General features: G+C 40.4%; 1 protein-coding gene across 3 annotated transcripts in view; it reads left to right on the plus strand.

The window, feature by feature from the left end:
- Window positions 1-234: 234 nt before the first annotated feature.
- Window positions 235-22387, plus strand: part of Kdm3a (lysine demethylase 3A) — a 41591-nt gene continuing 19438 nt past the window's right edge. Inside the window, exons 1-10 of one of the 3 annotated variants that reach the window (XM_021660866.2) lie at window positions 235-367; window positions 925-1140; window positions 7265-7420; window positions 8499-8609; window positions 11888-11990; window positions 12908-13032; window positions 13301-13373; window positions 13464-13552; window positions 19307-19470; window positions 21307-21818. In XM_021660866.2, the coding sequence (XP_021516541.1) occupies window positions 955-1140; window positions 7265-7420; window positions 8499-8609; window positions 11888-11990; window positions 12908-13032; window positions 13301-13373; window positions 13464-13552; window positions 19307-19470; window positions 21307-21818 (1519 nt within the window). In that variant the 5' untranslated portion in view covers window positions 235-367; window positions 925-954. Of the gene's footprint in view, window positions 368-482; window positions 704-924; window positions 1141-7264; window positions 7421-8498; window positions 8610-11887; window positions 11991-12907; window positions 13033-13300; window positions 13374-13463; window positions 13553-16550; window positions 16604-19306; window positions 19471-21306; window positions 21819-22387 lie in introns of those variants that run through there. The other 2 variants (XM_021660867.2, XM_060383552.1) reach the window with 2 other exon arrangements.

Consider the following 22387-nt stretch of genomic DNA (forward strand, 5'->3'; position numbering starts at 1 on the left):
CGCGAGGCAACAAATGGAAGAATGGGGCCGCGGCGGAGGGATCTCCGACTGCGTTTTGCGCGCTCTAAAGGGGGTCGGCCTCGAGTCGGTGGGGGGGAGGAAGGGAGGAGGCAGCCAAGGAATTGTTTTTTTTCCCTCGCCCCGCCCTCTTCGCTCTAGCCAATAGAGACGGACGGTTTCCTCGAGCGCCCCGCCCAGCCACCGCGGCTCAGCCAATGGACGGCGGCAGCGGCTCCGAGGGGGCGGGCCCGGGAGGTTGTGCGTGTCTTGTGAGAGAGAGCTCTTGAACCAAGTCAGAGCTGGAGTCGGCTGGGCGGCTGGGCTCTGTTGCCGCCGTCGCGGGTGACTCAGGGAGGCGGGAGGCGGGGTAAGCGCGCCGCCGGCCTCGGCTGCGGGAGCCCGAGGGAGGAAGGTGACGGGATCGCGCGGGCGGCCGCCGCGGCGCCTCGATTCGGGGCGCAGGCCGGACGGGGGTGCGCCCGAGTCGGCGGCCCGGAAGCGGGGGGCGGGGGCGCGGCGAGTGGCGAGTCGCGAGCTAGCCCACGGCGGCTCCGAGGCCGCCCGGGGCGGGGACCGGCCTCCGGGACGGGCCCTCCGGAGTGCGGGAGCCTCTTCTCTGCCGGGCGCGGGGACGGGCACTTAGGCGGAGCGCCGGCGCTGCGGCTCGGTCCTCCTCCTCTCCCTCGGCGTCCGGCTTGGAGAGGTTTGAAAAAGCGAAAGTTGTTGGGGCGACGGGGTCACGCGGCGCTCGGGTCGGCGTTTGCGGCGGGGGAGGGCCGGGAGTGGGAAGGCCCGAGTGGCAGCTTGGGGTGCGGGGTCCGTCCGCGGGGGTGTCACTCCACCGGTCCCCGTCGGCGCTCGTCGCTTCGGGCCGCCTCCGACCTCGGCCGGCCCCCATCGCGTTTTGTTTTTGTGCCTTTGCAGGGAGGAGCCCTTCCTGCTGGCGTGGAAACCATGGTGCTCACGCTCGGAGAAAGTTGGCCAGTATTGGTGGGGAAGCGATTCCTCAGTCTGTCCGCAGCCGAAGGCAGCAGCGGCGGACACGACAGCTGGGACTTGGAGCGCGTTGCAGAGTGGCCCTGGCTGTCGGGTACCATTCGAGCTGTTTCTCACACTGACGTTACCAAGAAAGACCTGAAGGTAAAAATAAATAAATAAAACCCCCGAACAACACAAAATCCCTAAACAAACAAACAAAAAAACATCTCCCGGGGGCTGGGGAGTCACAGGGTTTTCAGTTACCTTGGTAACGCGACAGTCAATCTCCCCTCCCTCCCTTTTCTGAAATGGCCCACTAGAAAGTTGGAATGCGATCTGAAGGTGCAGAAATCTAGACCTTGGAAGTTTTTGAAATGGTGTGTAGTGTCAGGGTGTGTTTGGCCTAGAGATCCAGGAGCCTGAGATTAATAATGGGGTTTAGGATTGTTCAGACATGATGCAGGCGCTGGGTTCCACTGGGACTATGTCCCCACCGGGAAGAGTATTGTTTAGAAGGGAACCGCGTTTGTAGTCGTTAATTATCGAGTGCTAGCTTGGAAGTGCTGTCAAAAAAGATTTGAGGTGCAGGTGTTCCTCTTTATTTCTTCACTCAACTTTTTAAACTTTACAACTTGGAAATGTATGACTGTAGGAGGAGGAGCTTCGTTGTGTTTATTTGAGGGAGGAGCTTAGCTCTGTTTGGCTGGTTAGGGTGGTGAGTATTATTGCTGCTGAATGGTGAGGCAGGAGTGGGTTCCTGTTTGTCAGTGAGCCTGGGTTGGTGTGGATATGACCATATGTGGAGGCCTTGGGTGGAGCTGTCCCATACAGGGTGTTTGGGAGGAAGGAGAGAAATGGAACCAGTGTGACCAGTAAATGTATTTTTAATGTGAATGTCAGTCTGGAACCTTTTTAGTTAGATCTTTTGAAAGAAGTGACTCCTCTCTGATACAAGTATTGGTGTGAAAAGATAAAATGGAAACAACCAGTGAGGAAGCCATTGTGCCAACAAAGGCTCCTTGTGTAGAAAAGATTCCTAACAAAGGCTCCAAAGTGGTGATAACTTGCAGGAAGCTTGTCAGAGCAGGAGATGTTTACGCCCTGAGTAATGTACATGCTTTGCAATCTTTACTTCATTATGCTTTTGCCCTTTTGAAAACTACTCAAAAGTAAGCGAGTTTTAGCCATTGTCAGTTAAATAATTGATTTCTGAGATGCTTCCTTTGAACACAGGACAGTGCATGCCACACCATGATGAGTCCTCAGGATTATTGGAGAAGCCTTTGAGAAGGAGCTTCATTTCAGACAAGGTTTTGGCCCAGGCTGTCTTACTTAGCTACTGACTAATGATGGGAGGACTTGAATCCATGTTTGGCAGTGCGACTTCTGGGACTTAAGTTCAGGAACATTATTGTTCGGATGGATTTTGCCTTACTGAGAAACTTTTACAACTTCTGGAAGGTGCACATTCCCTAGTTGAATAGCAAAAGGAATTAAAGTTAGAGGGCATGTTGTGTTTAACAAAAATGTATCTTAAAACTCTAGAGCCAGGTTATGCCTAGTGATATTAAAGCAAGAACCAAATGATTTGGACGATGTTTACATCTAGACTTAGGGATAGTTAGGGTTAGGGGGGTGTCTTGGTGGTGGGATGACAAGGCTAAATACAAGGAAGTTTCAAGTTGTATGCAACTGTCCATTTACTATTAGTGCAAATACTAGAGTTTCTAGACTTGCAGTTGAAGGAAGGCTAACAAGAAGGTGGCTGCTTAACATTGTTCATCTAGAAAAAGACTTAACATGGGATTTTAAAGGTTAGAAAAGCAGTCTGTGTAGTAGTGGGTTTTGAAGTTAAAGTGAAGACATTGTTGAAGTAAGTCATTGTTAAATGGTCATGTGGCAAGTGCCATTTTAAACCTTTGCAAGATACATTTGGTAAGACACATTTTTTTTTTAACGTAGTAAATTTGAGATTTAAAGAAGTTAAAAAACTTGCTTTCTCTTCTCTCCAGACCTCAGTAGGCTTTAATATTCAGCTAGAATAGGGTTAGGGAACTTTATCTTGCATGCTTCTGTGTGTCTAACACCTGGAACTTTGCTTGGCAGTTAGTGTGTATTCAAATACTTGGATGAATAAATGAAGGATTGAGGTGATCATTTTCTTTCTTATCGGGGAACAGAAATAACTTACTGATGAGGTAGTAGCCGTTTCCTAGTTTTAAGGGCTTGTTTTATCTTACCCTGCTGTTTCTACTCCAGGGTGAAGGATGCATACGCATGTTGGGAATGGCCTTGCCTATGTAGATCTTTAGCTTCCTTTAGATCTGCTTTCTTGAGTTTTCTGCTCCTTTCTTTGGCTATCTTTAGCAAGTAAGTAGTGTATACCATTTCTTATTACTGTCAGCAGTTGGGTGCTTTCTGTCCTCCATACCATTAGAATTGGAAAATTATGAATTCTGCTGCCAGTGAAGCTATGTAAAATTGGAAACAGTACAATGCAGTAAAACACTGTTTACCCCTTAAAATTGAATGTTAAGTTGTAGGATTTTTGAGTAGCATTCCGTACATAAATATATGCGCACACATGCTGGATTATTATTTTAATTTTTGGAGTGGTGAAACTACTAGTGCTCTGAGCATTGGAGAGCTAGGTGTAGAGTTACTGCATAATCAAAACTATACTAACCATGTCATTCTCTTCATTCCTATTCTTGGAAACCTTTTTTTTTTTTTTGTAAAGACTCAGGTGAGATGAGTTTAAGTCAAAATTGTTAGGTTTGGAGAAAAGCTTGATTGGATGTAACATAACTCCATGTGACATAGAGACTTTACTGTTGGGAGAAAAACTAGCTTGAAGTATTTGGAATTATCCAAAATCTGATCAGGATATTTGATAGACTAATAGGTACCCCTTATAAATACTCTATTCAAAGCAAAGCAGATTTGGAAAGGATAGGTAGTGAACCATAGTTAGGCATAAATAACATCTCTGTATGTCCTTGGGAAGAACACAATGGAAACCAGATAATTTGATCCGTTCATAAACTTGCATGAGTTACTTCAGTTATCTTTGAATATGAGTACCCTCTGATAGAAATATGGCAGATCATCTTGAGAGGAGTTCTCTTACATTTGATAGCTTGAGACAGGTCTCATGTCTTAATTTGTATCTGAGGGAGACCTTGAGCTCCTGATCCCTCCTTGCGTTCTACGTCACTATTCCGGACTTTTAACTCAGGACTTCAGGCATGCTATGCAAGCTTCCACTGAGCTGAAGCCCTAGCTTCTAAAAGACATACATGGTTTTGATAGGAAACTAAAAAATGTTGAGGAAAGCTCATAAGTTTTAGATTACAGTATATATTTTGTATGTCATCTTTTTTTAAGCCAAAGCTAATATGAATATTGGCCAAACACAACCTAATACTTTAAAGTCACGTGTATGTGTCCAGCCTTTGGCATATGCCCCAGGATAGCTATAAATGAAGCCCAACAAAAAAAATTATAAAATATTAGAAAGGTTTTTACTTTTTTTTTTTTTTTTTCTCTTTTTAAAATGGTTGTGTGGTTTTAGGAGTTGAAGTTCATAGATGTTGCTATCATTTTGCAGTGTTAAAAACTTGGACAGTTTTCAGTAGCGAAGGTTTTTTTGTTTTTGTTTTTTGTTTTCCTAAAGTGCTTCAAATTTGAGAGAGTTCTTGTCTGATTTTTTAATTAGGTTATCTGAAGCTTCAAATAGTGGATAATAGATAATAATTGTGATATTAGTTAGGGTTTGGGAAGCCACTGACATTTTAAAGGAAATCCTTCTCCTGTTCTTTGTGAAAATAGACAGATACTGTAGTTATGTTGGGGATTGCCAGTCGTAACAGGTGGTCTGACAAAGTTATCGCGGAGTCTTAAACTGGGCTCAGTGTCACATAACTTTAATACCATTACTTGGGAAGCAGAGGCAGGCAAGTCTCTTGAGTTTAAGGTTAGCCTTAAACACAATTGATTTTTAGGCCTGCAAGGGCTACGTAGTAAGACCCTGCCTCCAAAAAATCCAAAACCAAAACAAACAAAAAAACACACTGAAAAATCAGAAAACAAACAAAAAAAAGTCCTGCCAGAAATACTTCATAAATTCAGTGAGATATAGGTTAACAATTTTTGTTTTGAAGCTAGTAAAATAAGATTCTTAGAATTAAATTAGGACTTAAAGTTTTTTTTTAAGCGGTGTATTTTTCTTTTGAGGATGTGTATATGTGGTAATCATATGTGTGCACGTGAGGTAGAGAGCAGAGGTGGTGGATGTTGAGTGTCATGCTTATCCCTGTCTACCCTACTTCTCACTGAGTCTGGAACTTGCTGTCTAAAGACTGTTTACTGCTAACCTCCAGATCTCCCTCTCTCTTCCCCAGCACCAAATGATGGGCACATGCTCCCATGTGCAGCTTTTTGTGGGTGCTGGGAATATAAAATCAGGTCTTCATGCTAATACATCAGACTCCCTAGTCCTCTGTTACTATACAATGTACAAAATAATGGGTTCTTGGGATTTAGGTTAGTGGGTTTTCTTTTATTCTTACATTGATTTTGCTCATGTAAAAATCATTCTAACAAAGCTTTATCAGAGCTGGGAGTCAAGCCCAGATCTCTAATTCTGTACTTTTGTTTATGGTTATCTTTGTTATTCCTTTTTCTGATACAGAGGGAAAAACAAAAACAAACATGCCACTGAAAGCTGGCTTAAGCCTAAGGCTGATTTGAACAGATTCTCTGACTAGGAAGCAGGAAAACATGGCAGTCTTTGCATATGAAGTTGATGTTAAAAGTTGTGTACCACTGTTTGGGTGCTGGGAACCAAACCTAAGTCCTTTATCAAAAGAGCAAGTCCTCATTACTGCTGAGCCATCTCTTTAGCCTACAGTCTTAGTGATTTCTAAAGAGCACTAAGTCTATACGTAGCTTTCTGAGTGGATAAGGGAAACAAGACAGGCCAGTTCAGAGAAAAATTGTTGGTTTATTCATTTTAATAATTTGGTTAATGATTAGAAATTGTGCTCCAGTGATACATGATGGTAAGCAAAAGCAGACAGACTTTGACCTGTTAGAGTTTATGTGTTAGTCTTCCTCAAATAGCCAGCTGTGCATGTGAGTTAAGAACAGAAGGTACAGATGTTTTCATTCCATCCGCCATGACAGGTGTTGATTCTGGTAAAGGAAAGCTTCAAAGAAAGGGTTCTCTAGCTTCTAGCAGATGAGTGGAGGAGAAGTCATGAGCAGATTCTATAGATGAAAGATTAATCCTTGACCTTCAAAGTGAGAAGGTGGCTTGTAGGAGGAAGGATTTTAAATAAAAATAATTGATCTTCTGCATTGCATATTACATGAGTTCATTGAAATCTGTTGAAGATTAAAGATCTAGATGAATTGCCTTAGGGAAATACAGAGTGTTTTTAGCACATTTTAATAACCTTTAAGATTTTATAAACAATTCCTGACTCAGGGTTACTAATATACCTGCTTTGGAATTGTGGATATTTTTCATTTTGTTTATATATTTTTGCTTTGTCCTGATGCTTTGTCTTTATGCGAATTGTAGCAGTAGTTACAGCCTTAAGGTTCTCAGGTGTATCCTGCATGTCAGAAGTGTAAGGCATTACAACTTTCAAAAATAGTTTAACATTGATAAAGGAAACTGTGGACGTAGCTTAGTGATGGAGGACTTGCCTGAGGTTCTTCCTCAGCACTGGAAAACACCCAAGACAACAACAAACCTTTAGGGATATTTCTCTATTAGTGAACAAATAAATTTTAGGCTTCTAACTCTGAGGTGAATTTTCCAGGTTAGTTGAAAGGGATGTTGAAGAGGGGCTGTATATATTAGGCTTGTGCTAAGTTCTTGTGATACGGGGAACTAAAGGTGGATTGTGGTGGTAGAAGAGTGCTCTTAAACCCACTTTTCGTGCTGACACAATTACAATGCAGAGTGATAAGTATTCTTTCTAGGTTTTAAATTCCTTCTAGCTCCCCAAGATCATGCTCTAATTAGCATATATAAAACCCTTCTAGTTGGGGGTTCTTTGAGTCTGGTCTTTTCAGAGGTTATCTTGAGGCCACTAACCCAAGTGCTCTGGACTTTTTGCATCCCAAAGTAGTCTGGGAGCCAAAGCTTCACCATGTATGATTATCATTAATATTGTAGGCCATGAAATAGAGATGGCATACCTGGTAGAAACAAGCATCCTGCATTCAAGCAGGAAAATAAAAGCATAGAGCTTCAGTTTACTCTTGTGTTTAGGTGTGTGTGGAGTTTGATGGGGAGTCTTGGAGGAAGAGAAGATGGATAGATGTCTACAGTCTTCTGAGAAGAGCGTTTTTAGTAGAGCATAACTTGGTTCTGGCAGAACGGAAATCGCCTGAAATTCCTGAGCGAGTTATTCAGTGGCCTGCAATAGTAAGTAGACCTTGTGTTTTCATTGAACTGAAGTAGAGAACATTTAATCCATTTTGAGTGAAACAAGTGAAATGTAATGTCCCTTTGAAACAGTAGTGTCATGTGTGTGACAAGGTTGGAAGAGTTAGAAAAGCACTCAGGATCTTCTGCCTGCCCTGTTAGGAGCTCTGTGGCTCTAGGTAGGTCCCATGACTTTGTAGACATTATTTTCTTCACTTAGAAATCGAGATGGAAGTAATGTCAGGGTCACAAGGTAGAAGGTCGCAGACATGCACTCACACAGATCTTTGTTCAGAATGTCAACATGAGAAGAAAATTGGGAGTTTACTGCTGATGGCGAGTACATTCTAACAGGCAACACTGACTGGACTCAGTGACCATTAATAAAGAAAGAGGGAGGACATGAGGTGGGAGTGGGAGGAGGAAGAGGGAGTCAGAATATGTTGGAGTTTTAAAGAGTCTGTAAACCCGTATAGGATTTTGTTTTACCCGTATTATTATTATGGAGTAAAAGTAATCTGTGGATTTGGAGAGGACAGGCTAGACTTTATGGGATACAAGCTAGACCTTGGAGGAGGAAGAGTCAGGTATGGAGTAGTTGGAGGAGCTGGGCAGCAGAAGGAAAACTGTCAAGATTGTGTAGGGTGCTAGCAAAAGTTCAGATTTTGTCTCTAAGTGAAAAGCCACTGTAGATGTTTGAGCCTATAAGACTATGGTTGTATTTCACCCTTTGTATTTTTTTCTAGCTCTTAAAAAAAAATTACCCTGTCTCTCAGAAAAACATGTAGACTCTTTTTTTTTTTTTCCCCACGTAAGTTTTTATGAAATCATGTATCTGTAGACCTGTGTGTTAATAATTTCCAAATGTATCTCTGGTTTAAATTACTGTGTTTAAATAAATATTGCAATCTGGTGGCAGCACAAATGTTAGGAAATCCTTGTAATAAATAAAAGCTTAATGGCTTTGCCACTTCCTTCATGTGTGGAAAATTGCCAATTCCTGTTTCCAGAATGATGTTGATAGCAGTTACAATGACTTCTTAACAGTTTTTTTGTTTTGTTTTGTTTTTGTTTTTAGATGTACAAATCTCTGCTAGACAAAGCTGGCTTGGGATCCATAACTTCTATTCGGTTCCTTGGAGATCAACAAAGTGTATTTGTTTCCAAAGACCTTTTGAAGCCTATACAGGTAATCCATAGGAATGGTATTTAGCATACAAGTGGAAGTTTTTTTTTTTTTTTAATGAGAAAAGTAAAATATTCATTGCCCTTGTTCAGATGCCTACTAGGGAAAAACTTATGAAAGTTATTTCTTGTATAAAGTCTCTTAGTTTTAGCTTGTGGATTTGTGCTGTCCCTTTGGAATTAAAAGGACAGCAGTATCACATTGTTGATGTGTTGTGTGGTCTAGAAAAGTATAGGTGATACGAAAGTGATTTTCCAAAGTTACTGTTTATATAGGTAAACATACATGTAATCCTTACTCATGAGTCTTAGCTTGTGGGTTTGTCTATTTGCTCAGATGTAGCTATAACCCCCAATTGCTACTTGTTTATAGCCCCGTGGAGTCCTGCACAGAGCAACAGTTTTCAGTTTTTTAATGCCAGTCCCAGCTGAAGTCACACAGGGAGGTGGTCTTCTGCATTTTTATTTCACCTTTGGTAGAAAAAAGAAAAAAGCTGGGTGCAGTGACATAGCAGGTAATCCCAGCACTCAGGAGGCACAAGGCGGCCAGATATCTGGGAGTTCGAGGCGAGCCTGCTCTACAAGCGAGTCCAAGACGTCCAAGGCTACACAGAGAAACCCTGTCTTGAAAAACCAAACCCCCCAAAAAAATTGTTGCGCAGCTTAGTGATGCTTTTTTTTCTCCTGCTCCATCTCTCCCTTCTTTGCTTCTTGTTTGCTTGCTTGCTTTCTTCATCCTCCTTCTCCGTCATCTTTTTTTTTTTTTAACAATTTCATTATTTAAGTGCCCCTAAATGTTACAGTGATGTTTGGTACAAGAAAGCATTGAAGAAGGAAATGTACATTAGGTAGTTAATGGATCGGCAATATATACTAAGTAAAATTTTTTTTGAACGTACATATAGAAAATAAAATTGTTGCATATTGATCATTTGATGAAAGTGTGACTTAAGAGGTTCATAAGACCCCTCTATTTCTTCTCAGAGCAGTCATGTTCTTAGCAATTTGGTAATCACTTCTCATTATCAACAGTAATCACAGTGTGTCCAGTCAGTGTGCAAAGCTCATTTTTATAACAATTAAGCTCTTGGATCTTGTTCATAGGTGATTGTTAAGCATTTGTTAGAAGGGAGGGATCACTACTTTAAGAATACTCGTGTCTTCGTAAAATGTTCTTCTTTTAGATAGATATGTTTTATTAAGCTTTATTAATCTCTCCTTTTCACTTCTGCTTTGTGTTTCGGGGTCTCTTTGTTCTTGAAAATTTGTTAAATCTCTCTGTTTGCTAACAGGCATTTTGGCATCAGTGGTCAATAGGATTGCTAGGCCTATATTGGAAAGCCCTAGAGCACTGCTTTTCTCTCTGCTGTGTCTCACCTTACTTCTGTGTCCTGGAAAATGAGGCTGATAATGAATGTACTGTGTAGTGTTTTAAGTATTGGAATGGGAACCTGCTTGTTCCTGAGTTACTTTGAGATGCAGGGTAGCTGTGTGTGTTAGGGAGGATCGAGGGATTTTTTTTCCTGCTATAAAAGGAAGACTGACTTGCCCGTAAGTAAGGTTCTGGGAATTTTCGTGATCAGGATGTTTTACTTTCTGAATAATAATAGTTTTTACTTGTGGGCATTGCTTTCAGAATTTACATCTTTCATGTGTCCTAGCTTTTCAGTGAAAGTAGAATTCTTAGTTCTGTTTCTTAATACAGGAAAATCCAGATTCTAAGTCTTTATTTATTCTTAGGAAAAATGCACTATGAGTTATCATTGAGAATGTAACTACATGTTTATGTCAACATATAATTAGCTGAAGGGGATAAATGTATATTTGTTACTTTTTGTTGAAGAATGGTTAAAGTTTATTTCTTCAGGGCATCATCTTATAGCTAGGCGCTTCTCTGTAAAACTCCATGTTGGAGGGCGTGAGTACCTTGTGGTGCGTTTGGTCTACAGTAATGTAGATTGCACCTGGAAAATCCTTTGACATGCAGAGAAGTTGGAATTGGAACTGTCAGTCTGCCTTGACATTGGGTATGATGATCTTTTGAGCTGACTGCTGGGTGTGTTGAGCCCTGAAACCCTCCTTCGTAGATTAGAGTTAGCCTGTTTCAGTGCAGAGCCCAGAGCAGCATTTTGTTCATAACTCACTTCATTCTGGAGTGGGAAATGGAGAATCGTCTTAATTGTCATAGCAATAAATTCATTAAGGAAAAAAACATATATATGAGTGTTTAGGATTGACTCTGAGCATATATGGAGCCTCTGATGTTACTTGACCAAAGAAATGCATTTTTTCCTAGCATAGTCCCTTACTCTGAGACTAGTTGTTTCATGTGGGAGAAATAGTGAGCCATTCTTGGCTACCAAGTCACAGGGAAAAGTCTGAAGGCCTGCTACTGGAGAGCTCTGTGTATAGCACTTTTTTTCCCATTAGAAGTTGGGTTTGGCAGGTGTTTTTTCTATCCAATTTCTGTATAAATTTATCATAACCGAGTATGCACCTAACGCCAGGGAACTGGGATAGTGCCAACAGCGAAGCTACTGCCAAGAATGGAGTGTCTCAGAAGAGGCCTCCTCTGGAGTCTTAGCCTATTCATTCAGATTTTCTGTGTGTCCCTCCACCTTTTATAACAAGAGAAATGTGTTTAGAATACTAGTTAAGTTAAATGAGTTTATGTGAAATAAGCTTAAAAACAATTTCAGTGAACTGACAGTATGTTTCTGTCTTATATTTTTGGGGTTTTCCCCTATCCACATGGTTTGGGTTAAAGTCTTTTTTTTTTTTTTTTTTTTAATTTGGATTAGGCAGTCTGATTGGTATATTATTTTTATACCCAAATTATGTCGTGCTGACTCCCAAGTGTATCTTTTGAAAATGGATTAATTTTATCTGTATGAGTGTATGCCATCTGTGTGGGTGCCCTTGAAGGCCAGAAGAGAGCATTGGATTCCCTGGAGCTGGAGCTAAGAGCTGCCTAACATGGGTTCTGGAAACCAAACTTGAGTGGAAGAGCAGCAAGTGGTTTTAAAACCCCTGAGCCATCTTCTCCAGCCCAACTTGTAGTTCATCTCATGCTCCTACCTTGGGTGATTTAACTTTAGTTTTTGGAGTACTTGTAATTGTTTAGTGGTTTGTGACTTTTTGACCTATTAAGTTTACTGGAGTTGCAGTGGTTTGGTATAATCAAAATGGGTAGTAAATGCTATTTAACTAATCTGATGAAACCAATTGAAACATCCAACTCCTAACTTTCATAAACAACTCTCTCGGTCTTCAATTTTACAGGACGTAAACAGTCTTCGCCTTTCCCTTACTGATAATCAGACAGTCAGTAAAGAATTTCAAGCTTTGATCGTAAAACATTTGGATGAAAGCCATCTTTTACAAGGTGTGTTGATGATCTGATATTGACAGTTTGTGAGTTAGCCAGTGATGGACCTATAAGAAGCTAAGATTTAGAATTTTTACTTACTTTTCATTGAAAGAAACTTTTTTGGGAGGTGGGGGGGAAACTTATTTTGGAGATTAGAAATTTCTTTTTAATTCAAATTTAAAAAAAATTTTTTTTTCTGTATGATGTTATGTGACCAACAGATTTATTATGCTAAAGCCCCTGGGACTTTGAGAATTCAGAGGTGGCACTTACCTGCTGTGTTTGGATATTTTGTTATATGAAGTTGATAGGACATTTGGGAGCTAGGCAGTGGTTTTGCATGTGTTTTAATCCCAGCACTTGGTAGGCAAGGCAGGCAGATCTCTGAGTTAGAGGCCTGCCTGGTCTACATAGGGAATTCCGAGACAGCCAGAGCTACATAAAAAACCATACTACATACAAAAAGGTGTCTCAAAACCTTTTTGTTTGTTTGTTTTTTGAGACTGTCTCTCTGTGTATCCTTGGCTATTCTGGATTTGTTTCGTAGATCAGGCTGGTTTCGAGCTCACAAGCGATCCCTTGCCTCTGCCTCCCCAAGTGCTGAGATCACAGGCATGCCCTATCGTGCTTGGCTTTAAAGCCTTTTTTTTTTTAGCCTTAAATTTTTTCCCTTCTATTCACTGTTAGTAGTTTCTCAGTCGGCTTCATAGCCATAAGCTTTTGCTCTGGGTTTTTGTTTGTTTTGTTTTTAACCTTAGCAGTTCTCTTGGGTTCCTGCATTAGATTATTCTAAAACTACAGAAGATAATAAGCACAGTTTTGATGAACTGTATGGTATGTCTTAGTCCCATAGAATATGATAGGGTAAATATATTGCCGCTCCTAAGAGACTGAATGGAACTTTTTTCTTTCTCTTTTTTTTTTTTTTTAAGGTGACAAGAACCTTGTTGGTTCAGAAGTGAAAATTTATAGCTTGGATCCAACTACTCAGTGGTTTTCAGCAACTGTTGTAAATGGAAACCCAACATCAAAAACTCTTCAAGTCAACTGTGAGGAGGTAAAAGCAATGAAAATTGATATTGTCTTACAGGGCAGGATACTGTACAGAGCAGCTATGTTCTTGATGCTAAGCCCTTCCTTCCTTCCTTCCTTCCTTCCTTCCTTCCTTCCTTCCTTTCTTTTAATAAAATGTTACAGTTAGAAATAAAAGGCATTACAATTGTAAAACGTTATTTGTATGGTGTCCTGTTGCTGTGTTTGTTGTGTTAATTTAAGTATTGTTCTCAACATTTAAAAGTTTTCCAGTGTCTGTTTTATTTTTTAAGATTCCAGCACTGAAAATTGTTGACCCAGCACTGATTCATGTTGAAGTTGTACACGATAACTTTGTGACATGTGGTAAGACACATTGATTAACCTTTCTTCTTCCTCCTCTTTCTCCACACAAGAAAGAAGGAAGCCTACTTAACCCACTGTTCTATGTTGTAGGCAATTCCACAAGAATTGGAGCTGTAAAACGCAAGTCTTCTGAAAATAATGGAAGTTTGGTTTCTAAGCAAGCAAAATCTTGCTCTGAGGTAACTATGATTTATTTTTTCATTGTGTGAAACTTTAACATTGTACAGGTAGTCTTTAGGAGTGGCGTAGCAGTTGGCTCTGTTCCTTGTGCTGTCTTGTCTGCTGTTCCAGATCTTGGCCATAATTTCTATACTCAAGCAGATGGAGATAATGTAAATTTCCTGTTCACTAGTTAGAGGGTTAAAGGTTTTTTTGTTTGTTTGTTTTTTTAGTTATTTGGTTAAAATTCTCAATATGTGACAATTTTATCATTAGAGGTGTTCTGAGGGTAATTGAATTATATAGTTAAATTGGAAACTTGCGTGGCATGAGGGGAAGGGAAGAGCCTTAGGATTGTGAGAAGATTGTCCATTGAAATAGAACCCTCAACCTCATGATGATGATGACTTGCATTGGTCATTTGTGATTAACTATATTATTAACTTTTAGAATAAGTGGCTGATTAATTTTTGGCTCAAAAAAAAAAAACTGGCTTTTATGGAAGCCGTGTGACTTTACATGGTATTTTTATTTCTCTTTTGAAATACTATTTGGGGCTGTTTCTCATTCTGCCATTAATACCTGTTATAAGACAAATCAATTTTACAGCTTAGGGATCCAAATGCATATGTGCAACATAAATAATTTCCCACATTATGATGTTCTGGGTTAGAGTTTAGACTTCTAAAATTGGCTAGGATGATACCAAGCAGACTGCTTACAGCATTTAAGCAGGTGCTTTGACTATTAGGGGACTAAGACAGAGGAAAATAGCATGGAGAGTGAGCCCCGAATGAATCTAGCTAGGGTTCTGGATCAAGGGCAGAATAGACAACAGGATCGGTAGAGCCAAAGCAGGCACTGCACTGTGCTATAGAAGCCCAAGAGACTAGTTTGGTAGTCTGATGGTCTTTGCTGCACCTTTTGTCTATGTTCAGACGGAAAGAACTTTGATCCTTCACCCAAAGATGAAAGCCTATCTCTTGCTTAGAAATGCCTAGGCTTGAACCTCCTCAGTGGAGGCTCATATTGTTCAGGAAAAAATGAGGTCATTGTAGAAATTAGATATTTATATTATTTCTCTTTCATTTAAGTTCAAATATACCCATCCAGAAAGATGGTGCATTCACTATGTGCTAGATAACTGGAGGACAAGAGGCATGGGAATAGAAAGGAAGCATCGTCAGAGGCAGAAGGGCTGCCTTGGTTTATTCTTGAATGTGTGGTGTGATGTGGGAGGAAGTGACAGTGGAAACCTGGACACTGGCTTTTGATGGTATTAGCTGCTGTAAATGGGTGTGAAGTGAGGCAGTAGAGGATAGCATTAAGTTGGCTTGGCAGAAGACTAGGTGTTAGGGCTGAGGAAGTAGGAGAATACTTCATGCAGTGAGTAAACTGAACAATTTGTTGTACCATGGGACTCAGCAATTCTAGTTCACAAAGCTGAAGTGATGTGGTCAGGTGATGATGTATAGTACTGTGTAGTTTCTCAGTGTAGGCGGGCTCTGCGCTGGTTAGAAATCCTTATTCTAGAAGGAAATGGATAGTAAATCTTTGGGAAAAAGTATTAAGGGACTATAAAAAAATGATTGCAGTGCATCTTAGGATTAAGTTCAGAGAGGATCTTGCCAAGTAATTCAGTATTGTTAGAAGCTATGTAAAAGTGGTTAGAATTATAACCTGTCAGATTCTGACTTTGGAGGTGTTGTTAACAATCTATTATAGAAGCGTGTAAAGGCCAGTTAGCTGAATGTTGCCTGTCAAGGAGAATGCATCAGTTTAAATAGTCAGAAGTAGGAGGAAACTGAAAGTTGCAGGGCGGGAAGGGGTCAGGGAATAGTATGGTATACCTTGTTTGGACATTGGAAAAATTATCCTGATAGGCTGGCAGAATTGGGGTCAGTAGAGAACTCCTTGGCAGAGAGTGGGCCCCCAGTTAAGCCTGGTACACAACATGTTTAAGGAGGTGCTGACTTCCTGTGGTAGGGAAAGAAGCAAGACTTAATCTTTGAATGTGTTTGTACTGTCTGTTCATGGCTGTTAGTTTGTTTGTGTGCTCTGGAACTGATGGTTAGGCATAGCAGAAACTTTAACAATTAAGCGTTAGCTTTGGCTTAGAGATAGTTTATTAAACTTCTGCGTGAAAAAATGAGCAAGGACATTTTAAATTTAAAAAATAGTAGTTTTCATCAAGCACTTTTGTTGTCCCAGTTACTTAGAAGTCTGAGGCAGGAGGATCACTTGAGTTTGGATTATAAAATGTTATGCTCTTTGGATGTCATCAATATGGGGAACCTTCTGGGAGCAGGAGACTAACAAATAAAGGACGTTGGAAGTGTAGATTTTTACCTGATTATTAGAAGCTTTAGGAGTCTGGTGCTATTACTTTAAAAATGTATGGCTACTCGAGAAAAGTATAGTGAAGCAAAGAAAAGATAGCTGTTCCTCTGGGCTCCTTCCTCTTGCCTTTCGCTGTTAGGCCCGGTGTTAGAATGTCTCTTCTGAAACTAAAAGATTACTCTTTTGTATCCTCCTTGATTCCTTCTGAGTATTTCCCCATACTAGTATTTTCTTATATTCTGGGTGATTTTATAATTGAGAAAGTTTTGGAAACACTGGCCTGACCTAGGTTTTAGAACTGAAGAGGTAAAGAAATGGGAAAAGCATGCAGTTACTGTAAATATAAGTGACAGGTGAGTACAGTAACACACTTGGCACCGTTCTCCTGCTTGCACTTCCCAAATACATTGCAGTGGCACAGGTTTGCTTTTAGGATGGTCTTTGGAAGACAGGAGTTTGGGATTAGGCAGATGAGACATTTGGCTGTGGTGTGGTTAAGATAAGCATGTTTGCCAGTGACATCTGGCTCCTTGAAGGTCTTCTCTGCCTAGCAGACTACTCCTCAGAGTTATGACACTGCTTGGTTAAATGGGAGAGTCTGCTGAGGAGTGTGAGCCAGCAGTGGCCTTTTTAGAATACTGTCGTACACTCAATTATATTATCTCTGTCTGCTGGCAGGGAGGAACTATTGCCATGACTGGTATAGAAGACCTTCAGGGAAAACTCTTCAGGTAAGAAGAAACTTTGACCTTTGTCAAGTCAGAGGCCAGGGCAGAAGTGTGTGCGTGAAGATGAGATTGGTATCAGGGGTCCTGTCCCTGTTGAGTCTTAGGCAGGGATTAAGAGCTATTCCTCAGTTTCTTTAAGAAAAAGCACTCTCAGCTAATGCTGATTCTGTCACACAGTGGCATAATTGAGAACATTTGTACAAGATTTTATTGCTTTAAGAGAGCTTATCTCTCAGATTGATTTCCCTGTATGCCAAGCACCGTAGTAAATGTTACCGTTACTGTATAAATAGAAGTACCAAAAACTTGACTTCAAACCAAGGTTTGACATCAGACTCTAGTGATTTTTATCCACTGTGCTACTGTTGCTACTTTTCCCCAAATCCTTTTCTTTTTGTGGTGAATCACCATAGTAAAACCAGCAGACTCCTCCCTTTTTTTTCATCACTGTCTCTTCCCTTCCAAAGAATATTATTGCCTACCATATAGGAGGTACTGATACACTGTGGAGAGCACCACTACTGCCTGTCTTTTCAAGTGACTTCTAACACCTGTAACTGTGTTTGTCATCCATCTAGTCATTCACAAATCATTCCACCAGTGTTACTGATCATTTACCTTGTGTCTGGCTTGATGAGTTTAGATGGGATAAAGGAACAGGCCTATGATGCCCCAGGTGTATATTTCAAGGATGCTGACACCTGAAGTAAAAGAGACTTTCATGGTGTAACAAGTGCTGTGGAAACAGAAATGGGACTGTTAGAAAATTAAGGAGTGGTTGCTAGGACACTGTTTTACAGTGAGTAACCTGGAATTCTGAGGAGTAGCACTTTAGCCAATTTAAGGGTAAGAAGTGGAACTAGCCAGCCACTGAAAACTGTGGGCAGAAGGAATAGCGAGTTCGAAGCCTGGACTAGAAAAGGCTTAGGGTGAGTGTTTGAAGAAAAACCAGTTCAGTTGAAGTACTGTGGGCAGGGAGAAGAGTTCAGAGAAATGGGAGTGATAGTTGGCAGGAAACTGGACTATGGAGTATTCTTCTAGACAGTGGAGAGGTAGTTCTACTTAGTGTCTTAAAATGCTGGCTCTACGATGCATAAGAGCATCAGGATTAGGATTAGCAAGAATGGAGGGAAGTCATACTAGTCTGGGGGAAACGTGGTAGTGGTATCACAGAAATGGAAAGATTTTATGGATGCTTTGAAGATGGAGGCTTGATTGATTCATTCATTCATTGATTGTATGTGGGAAATGAGGAAGATGGGGAGTTTCATGACAAGCAGATTGATTGATATTTCACAGAATAAAAATATACAGTTTACAATCTAAGTTTTGAAGCATGTTGGTTTTAGCATATCCAAAGAAAGGGAGGTGGAAGATGGAAGAGATGCTTGAGAAAAGTGAATTCGAATTAGCAGTTGTAATGAAGTGGCAATCAGCTTTGGGAGACTGCTAATTCAATGAGTGATCGTCAGATAACTATTAAAGTAGAGTTAAAATACCTTTTAGAAATAAACTCAGTTTTTTTAGGAGACAAGCCCCAAGACATAAAGTGTCCCAAGAGTGTAGTCAACTCCCCTGCCCAGACAACCAGAACAAGACCAACAGGTACACAAAGTTTAACCAAACTTGAGTTGACAAAATAATGTCAGAAATAATAAGATAGTTTGCTACGTAAAAATTATTTGAAATAATGCCAGAACTTTGATAATTAAAATTTTCTTATTTTCCGCTATTTTTATTTTGTGCTAGATAATCTTTTCAAGGCTGCCAGTGTAAATGAGAAAATGATTCATGAGTAAACAGCATTTAATATGTTGGCAATTGTTGAGTTTTAAAAAGTTCTTTTTCATAGTTTGGAGGTTATTAGATGACTCTTTAGATTTGGATTTGGTAATGGTAGTGACATATCAGAGAAAGCATAGGACTACTGAAGAGTCTAGCAAAAATAGGTAGGCTAACTACAAAGTCAGCCATATAAAAGTTGTCTGGAGTTTTTATGTTTTTTTTTTTTTTCTCATGGTAGGAAATTTTATTTCTGTAGCTAATATAAATATGTGGATCCAATATTTTAGTTTTTACTAAGGTGAAATTATGTGGAAAGGGAAGGGGGAAGATATCCCAGCTTTTTCCCATAGGCCAGTCATGACTTAATATTTTTTCCAGCTTGGGGTGACCTTTGTGAGTTGATGAGCCACATAAGAACGAGAATCGTGCCTCAATCTTTATTGCATTGCCAAGGCTTATCGTGGTACCCAGTAGGTTCCATTGCCTACAAGAGTCCTATACGGTCTGGTCTCCTGCCAATCTACGCAGTAAGTGCGTGGTGGGCACTCAAGTCATGTCCAGATGATTGCATGTGAAGCAGCTACCATCGCAGCTGTCACTTCAAAAAGTTCACCTCTATCCATTGCATTAATAAAGCAATTGTTACATCTCTTCCTTACTCAGTAACAGAGTTCTGGAAAAGATCAGCTTATAATATTATAGGATCACTTAAATTTTGTGGAAAAAATGGAGTGATTTATTTACAGCTGTCAGATAAGAGTTTTTGGAGTTTGATTTATCAGTTGTTTATTCTGCTGGTCTTTATATGGCAGTGGTGTTGTGCTTGCTTAGTATTTAAGGACGTTACCTTTAATTTCATTAACATTATAATTTCCTACTAGGGACTTTGTATTTAATGTCTGTTGGTTTGGATTCTTTTAGGCCTCTCCCAGTATGTGTCCTGTACAGTCTGTTCCCACAACAGTGTTTAAGGAGATCCTGCTTGGCTGTACTGCAGCAACTCCGTCTAGCAAGGACCCAAGACAGCAAAATACTCCCCAGGCAGCCAATTCTCCACCTAACATTGGAGCAAAACTTCCTCAAGGGTGAGTAGTGCTTTGTTCAAGGTATTTAGTCATAGAAGTAAGTCATTTTATTCACAGTTCATTGTTTCATCCCTGGTTTTCACAGACGCTCCTTAGGAGATATTGGTGGAGGCCTTCAGAGGTGGAAATATTGGAGGCATCCAGAACATGCATAGGGTTTGTTAAAATAGGTGTCTACTCTCTAGAGGAAAAGGGAGGTTGTATGTAGGTCAGTGAGGTTGTGAAGGAGAGGGTGGCCTGGTTACAGTGAGGTTTAGCCTAATATGCATTGAACCCTGGTTATTGGTCAAAATGTGGCTTTAGAGAAGAGTCGAAGAATAGGTACATGGACTCAGTAGCCATGCTTGTCAGTTCACAGGTGAAGAAAACAATTTGAAGTTTAGAAATTTGTAGTAGTTAGAGGGAAGGCTCTCTCTTGCAAGGGATTGCTGGCTTGTATATGCAGCTGATTCAGACTTGAAGATACGAGTCAGAGAGACTTTAATGTAGAAAAGTCAATTAGGAAGAAAACTCCAAGAAATGTGGGAGAATGGCAGAGCACATTGGTTCACTAGGAAGAAAGTAGGTGGCAGCCTGGAATGGAGCTTAGGGAGTAGTGACATAGCTGTCCAATGCAGCAGTGTTGGCATGTACAAAAGCGTACACCCACACAAATCCACATACGCTCACAGGCATGCGTGTGCTCGGAGGGTGGCACAGTAGGAATTTAGTGATCTCCAAACAAAGATTTCTAATTGAAAAGTTTAAGTGAGAAATGCTTGTGCAGGATGAAATCCTGGATGAGAACAGCAGATAAGAAGTAGTGTAGAAATAAAGCGTTGTGGCTGAGTAAAAAACGCTAGTGTGCATTCCCTAGGACAGAGGAAGGAGTGGGAGGGCCAGGAGAGATGGCACAGCGGCTGAGAGAACAAGCGCTGCTCTTGAAGATCTGGGCTCGATTCCCACTTGGTGGTCCAGAAGCATCCATAACTTCAGTTCCAGGGGATCCAAGGCTCGCTGGCCGACAAGGGCACCGGGAACACAGGTGCTACACATACATACATTCAGGCAAAACACATAAAATGGATAAATTAATAAAAATAATACCTTGTATAAATGTATGGAAATTTCAAAGAATAAAAATAATATTTTAAAATAGAAGTAGGGAATATGGCGAATAATTTCCCCATGGAAGCAAGTAATCAGCTTGTGGCCACACTCCTGGTGGCTTGCTGTTCATAACAGAACAAGTTTCATGCTGCTAGTGGTTTTTAGGGGTAAATTTATGCATCATATTAGAAGGGATTTCTAGTATTGCTGATACATACATCAAAGATTTTGATACATCTGCCTGCTGTGAGATTTGAGTTTTCAGTTTTGGTAAGCAAGAATACTAGTTTTCTCTTTCAAATTTAAATAAAATTTCTGTTTTGTTATGTAAGTGTCTTTAGCACAGGATTTTCTGAAATAGAAAAAGAAGAGCTTAAGCAATTGGCCTTGTGTCTGTATACTTCAAATTTGACACGTTAAAAACTACTGCGTTTCTTAACTGCTGTATATATTTTCTGGTTCCACGTGGTATTTGTTCTGAGGGAAAACTAAGGTTCATTATGCTGTAAGAAGTAACGAGCAAACAGGGAGCATTTAGATTTGTATTTTTCTGAGTGTGAAAGGTAGTTTTTCAGAGCCAGGGATGGACTGTTCTCAACTCCAGCTCACAGAAACCTCAGAATTTCCTGTTGTAACAGTTTTCTTTTTTTCTTTCATGCTGGTTGTCATAACACAAAACTGAATTGTTTTCGGATGATTAGAGATGAGAGAGACCAGGAAGCTACTTTTCCCTACTGTGTTTTTCAGATGTCATAAGCAGAGTTTACCAGAAGAACTTTCTTCCTCTCTAAACACAAAACCCGACGCACTAAGAACAAAACCAGATGTCTGCAAAGCAGGATTGCTTTCTTCAAAATCTTCTCAGGTTGGAGCTGGAGACTTGAAAATTCTGAGTGAGCCCAAAGGTGGCTGTGTCCAGCCTAAAACACACCCTGATCAGGAGAACAGACTGGAATCTGCTCCACAGCCAGTCACTGGCCTTCCACAGGAATGCTTGCCTGCAAAGACTTCTTCTAAGGCAGAACTGGACATTGCCACTACTCCTGAACTGCAGAAACATCTAGAACATGCAGCTTCCACATCTGATGATCTTTCAGATAAGCCAGAAGTGAAAGCAGGTGTCAGTAGCCTTAATAGTTGTGCAGAAAAGAAGGTCGAACCTTCAAATTTAGGTTGCCAGTCACAGAATTTAAAGGAAACTTCAGTGAAAGTAGCTAATGAGAGCTGTTGTACAAGAAGCAGTAATAAAACCCAAACTCGTAAGTGTTTCAGAATCTTAATTGGTAAATGATCTATTTCTTCCCCATGATAAAAATATAAGAATGACTGTAGAAACAAGTTTCAAGGAGCCATGTTGTACAAATGAATTTTTTCACCCTGTGGATTAGTATACGATTCTGTTAAAGTTTTAATGCTGCAAAGACCCCATACATGCATTTACCCTGTGACTTAAAATAGGTCAGATGGTTCCTAATTTTTGGTTGTAAGAAAAATATTTTTCTGAAGCAAAATCTAAAGTGATTACTTTTGTCTTCGGACTATTACTGTCTTTTGTAGCATCCAGATTAGGGTGGGAGAGGTAGGACCTGCACACAGACCGAGGTAGTGTTTGTGTGTGTTAGTGTGTTCTGTCTCAGATGGGTGGAAACACTGAGCACAGTTGTTAAGGGTAGGTCTTGATATACTCAGTTTTCGCACTAAGTGTTCTTAGTGCGGAGAAGATGGTACACTGTGGCTCATACTTACAAGTTGAACGTTCCTAATTCAAAAGTTCATAAATATTTTAAAATCAGAACTGTTTGAGCCACCAATAAGATACCACAAGTAG

The sequence above is a fragment of the Meriones unguiculatus genome, chromosome 5 (genome assembly GCF_030254825.1).
Source record: "Meriones unguiculatus strain TT.TT164.6M chromosome 5, Bangor_MerUng_6.1, whole genome shotgun sequence".
In the NCBI taxonomy this organism is placed as follows: Eukaryota; Metazoa; Chordata; class Mammalia; order Rodentia; family Muridae; genus Meriones; species Meriones unguiculatus.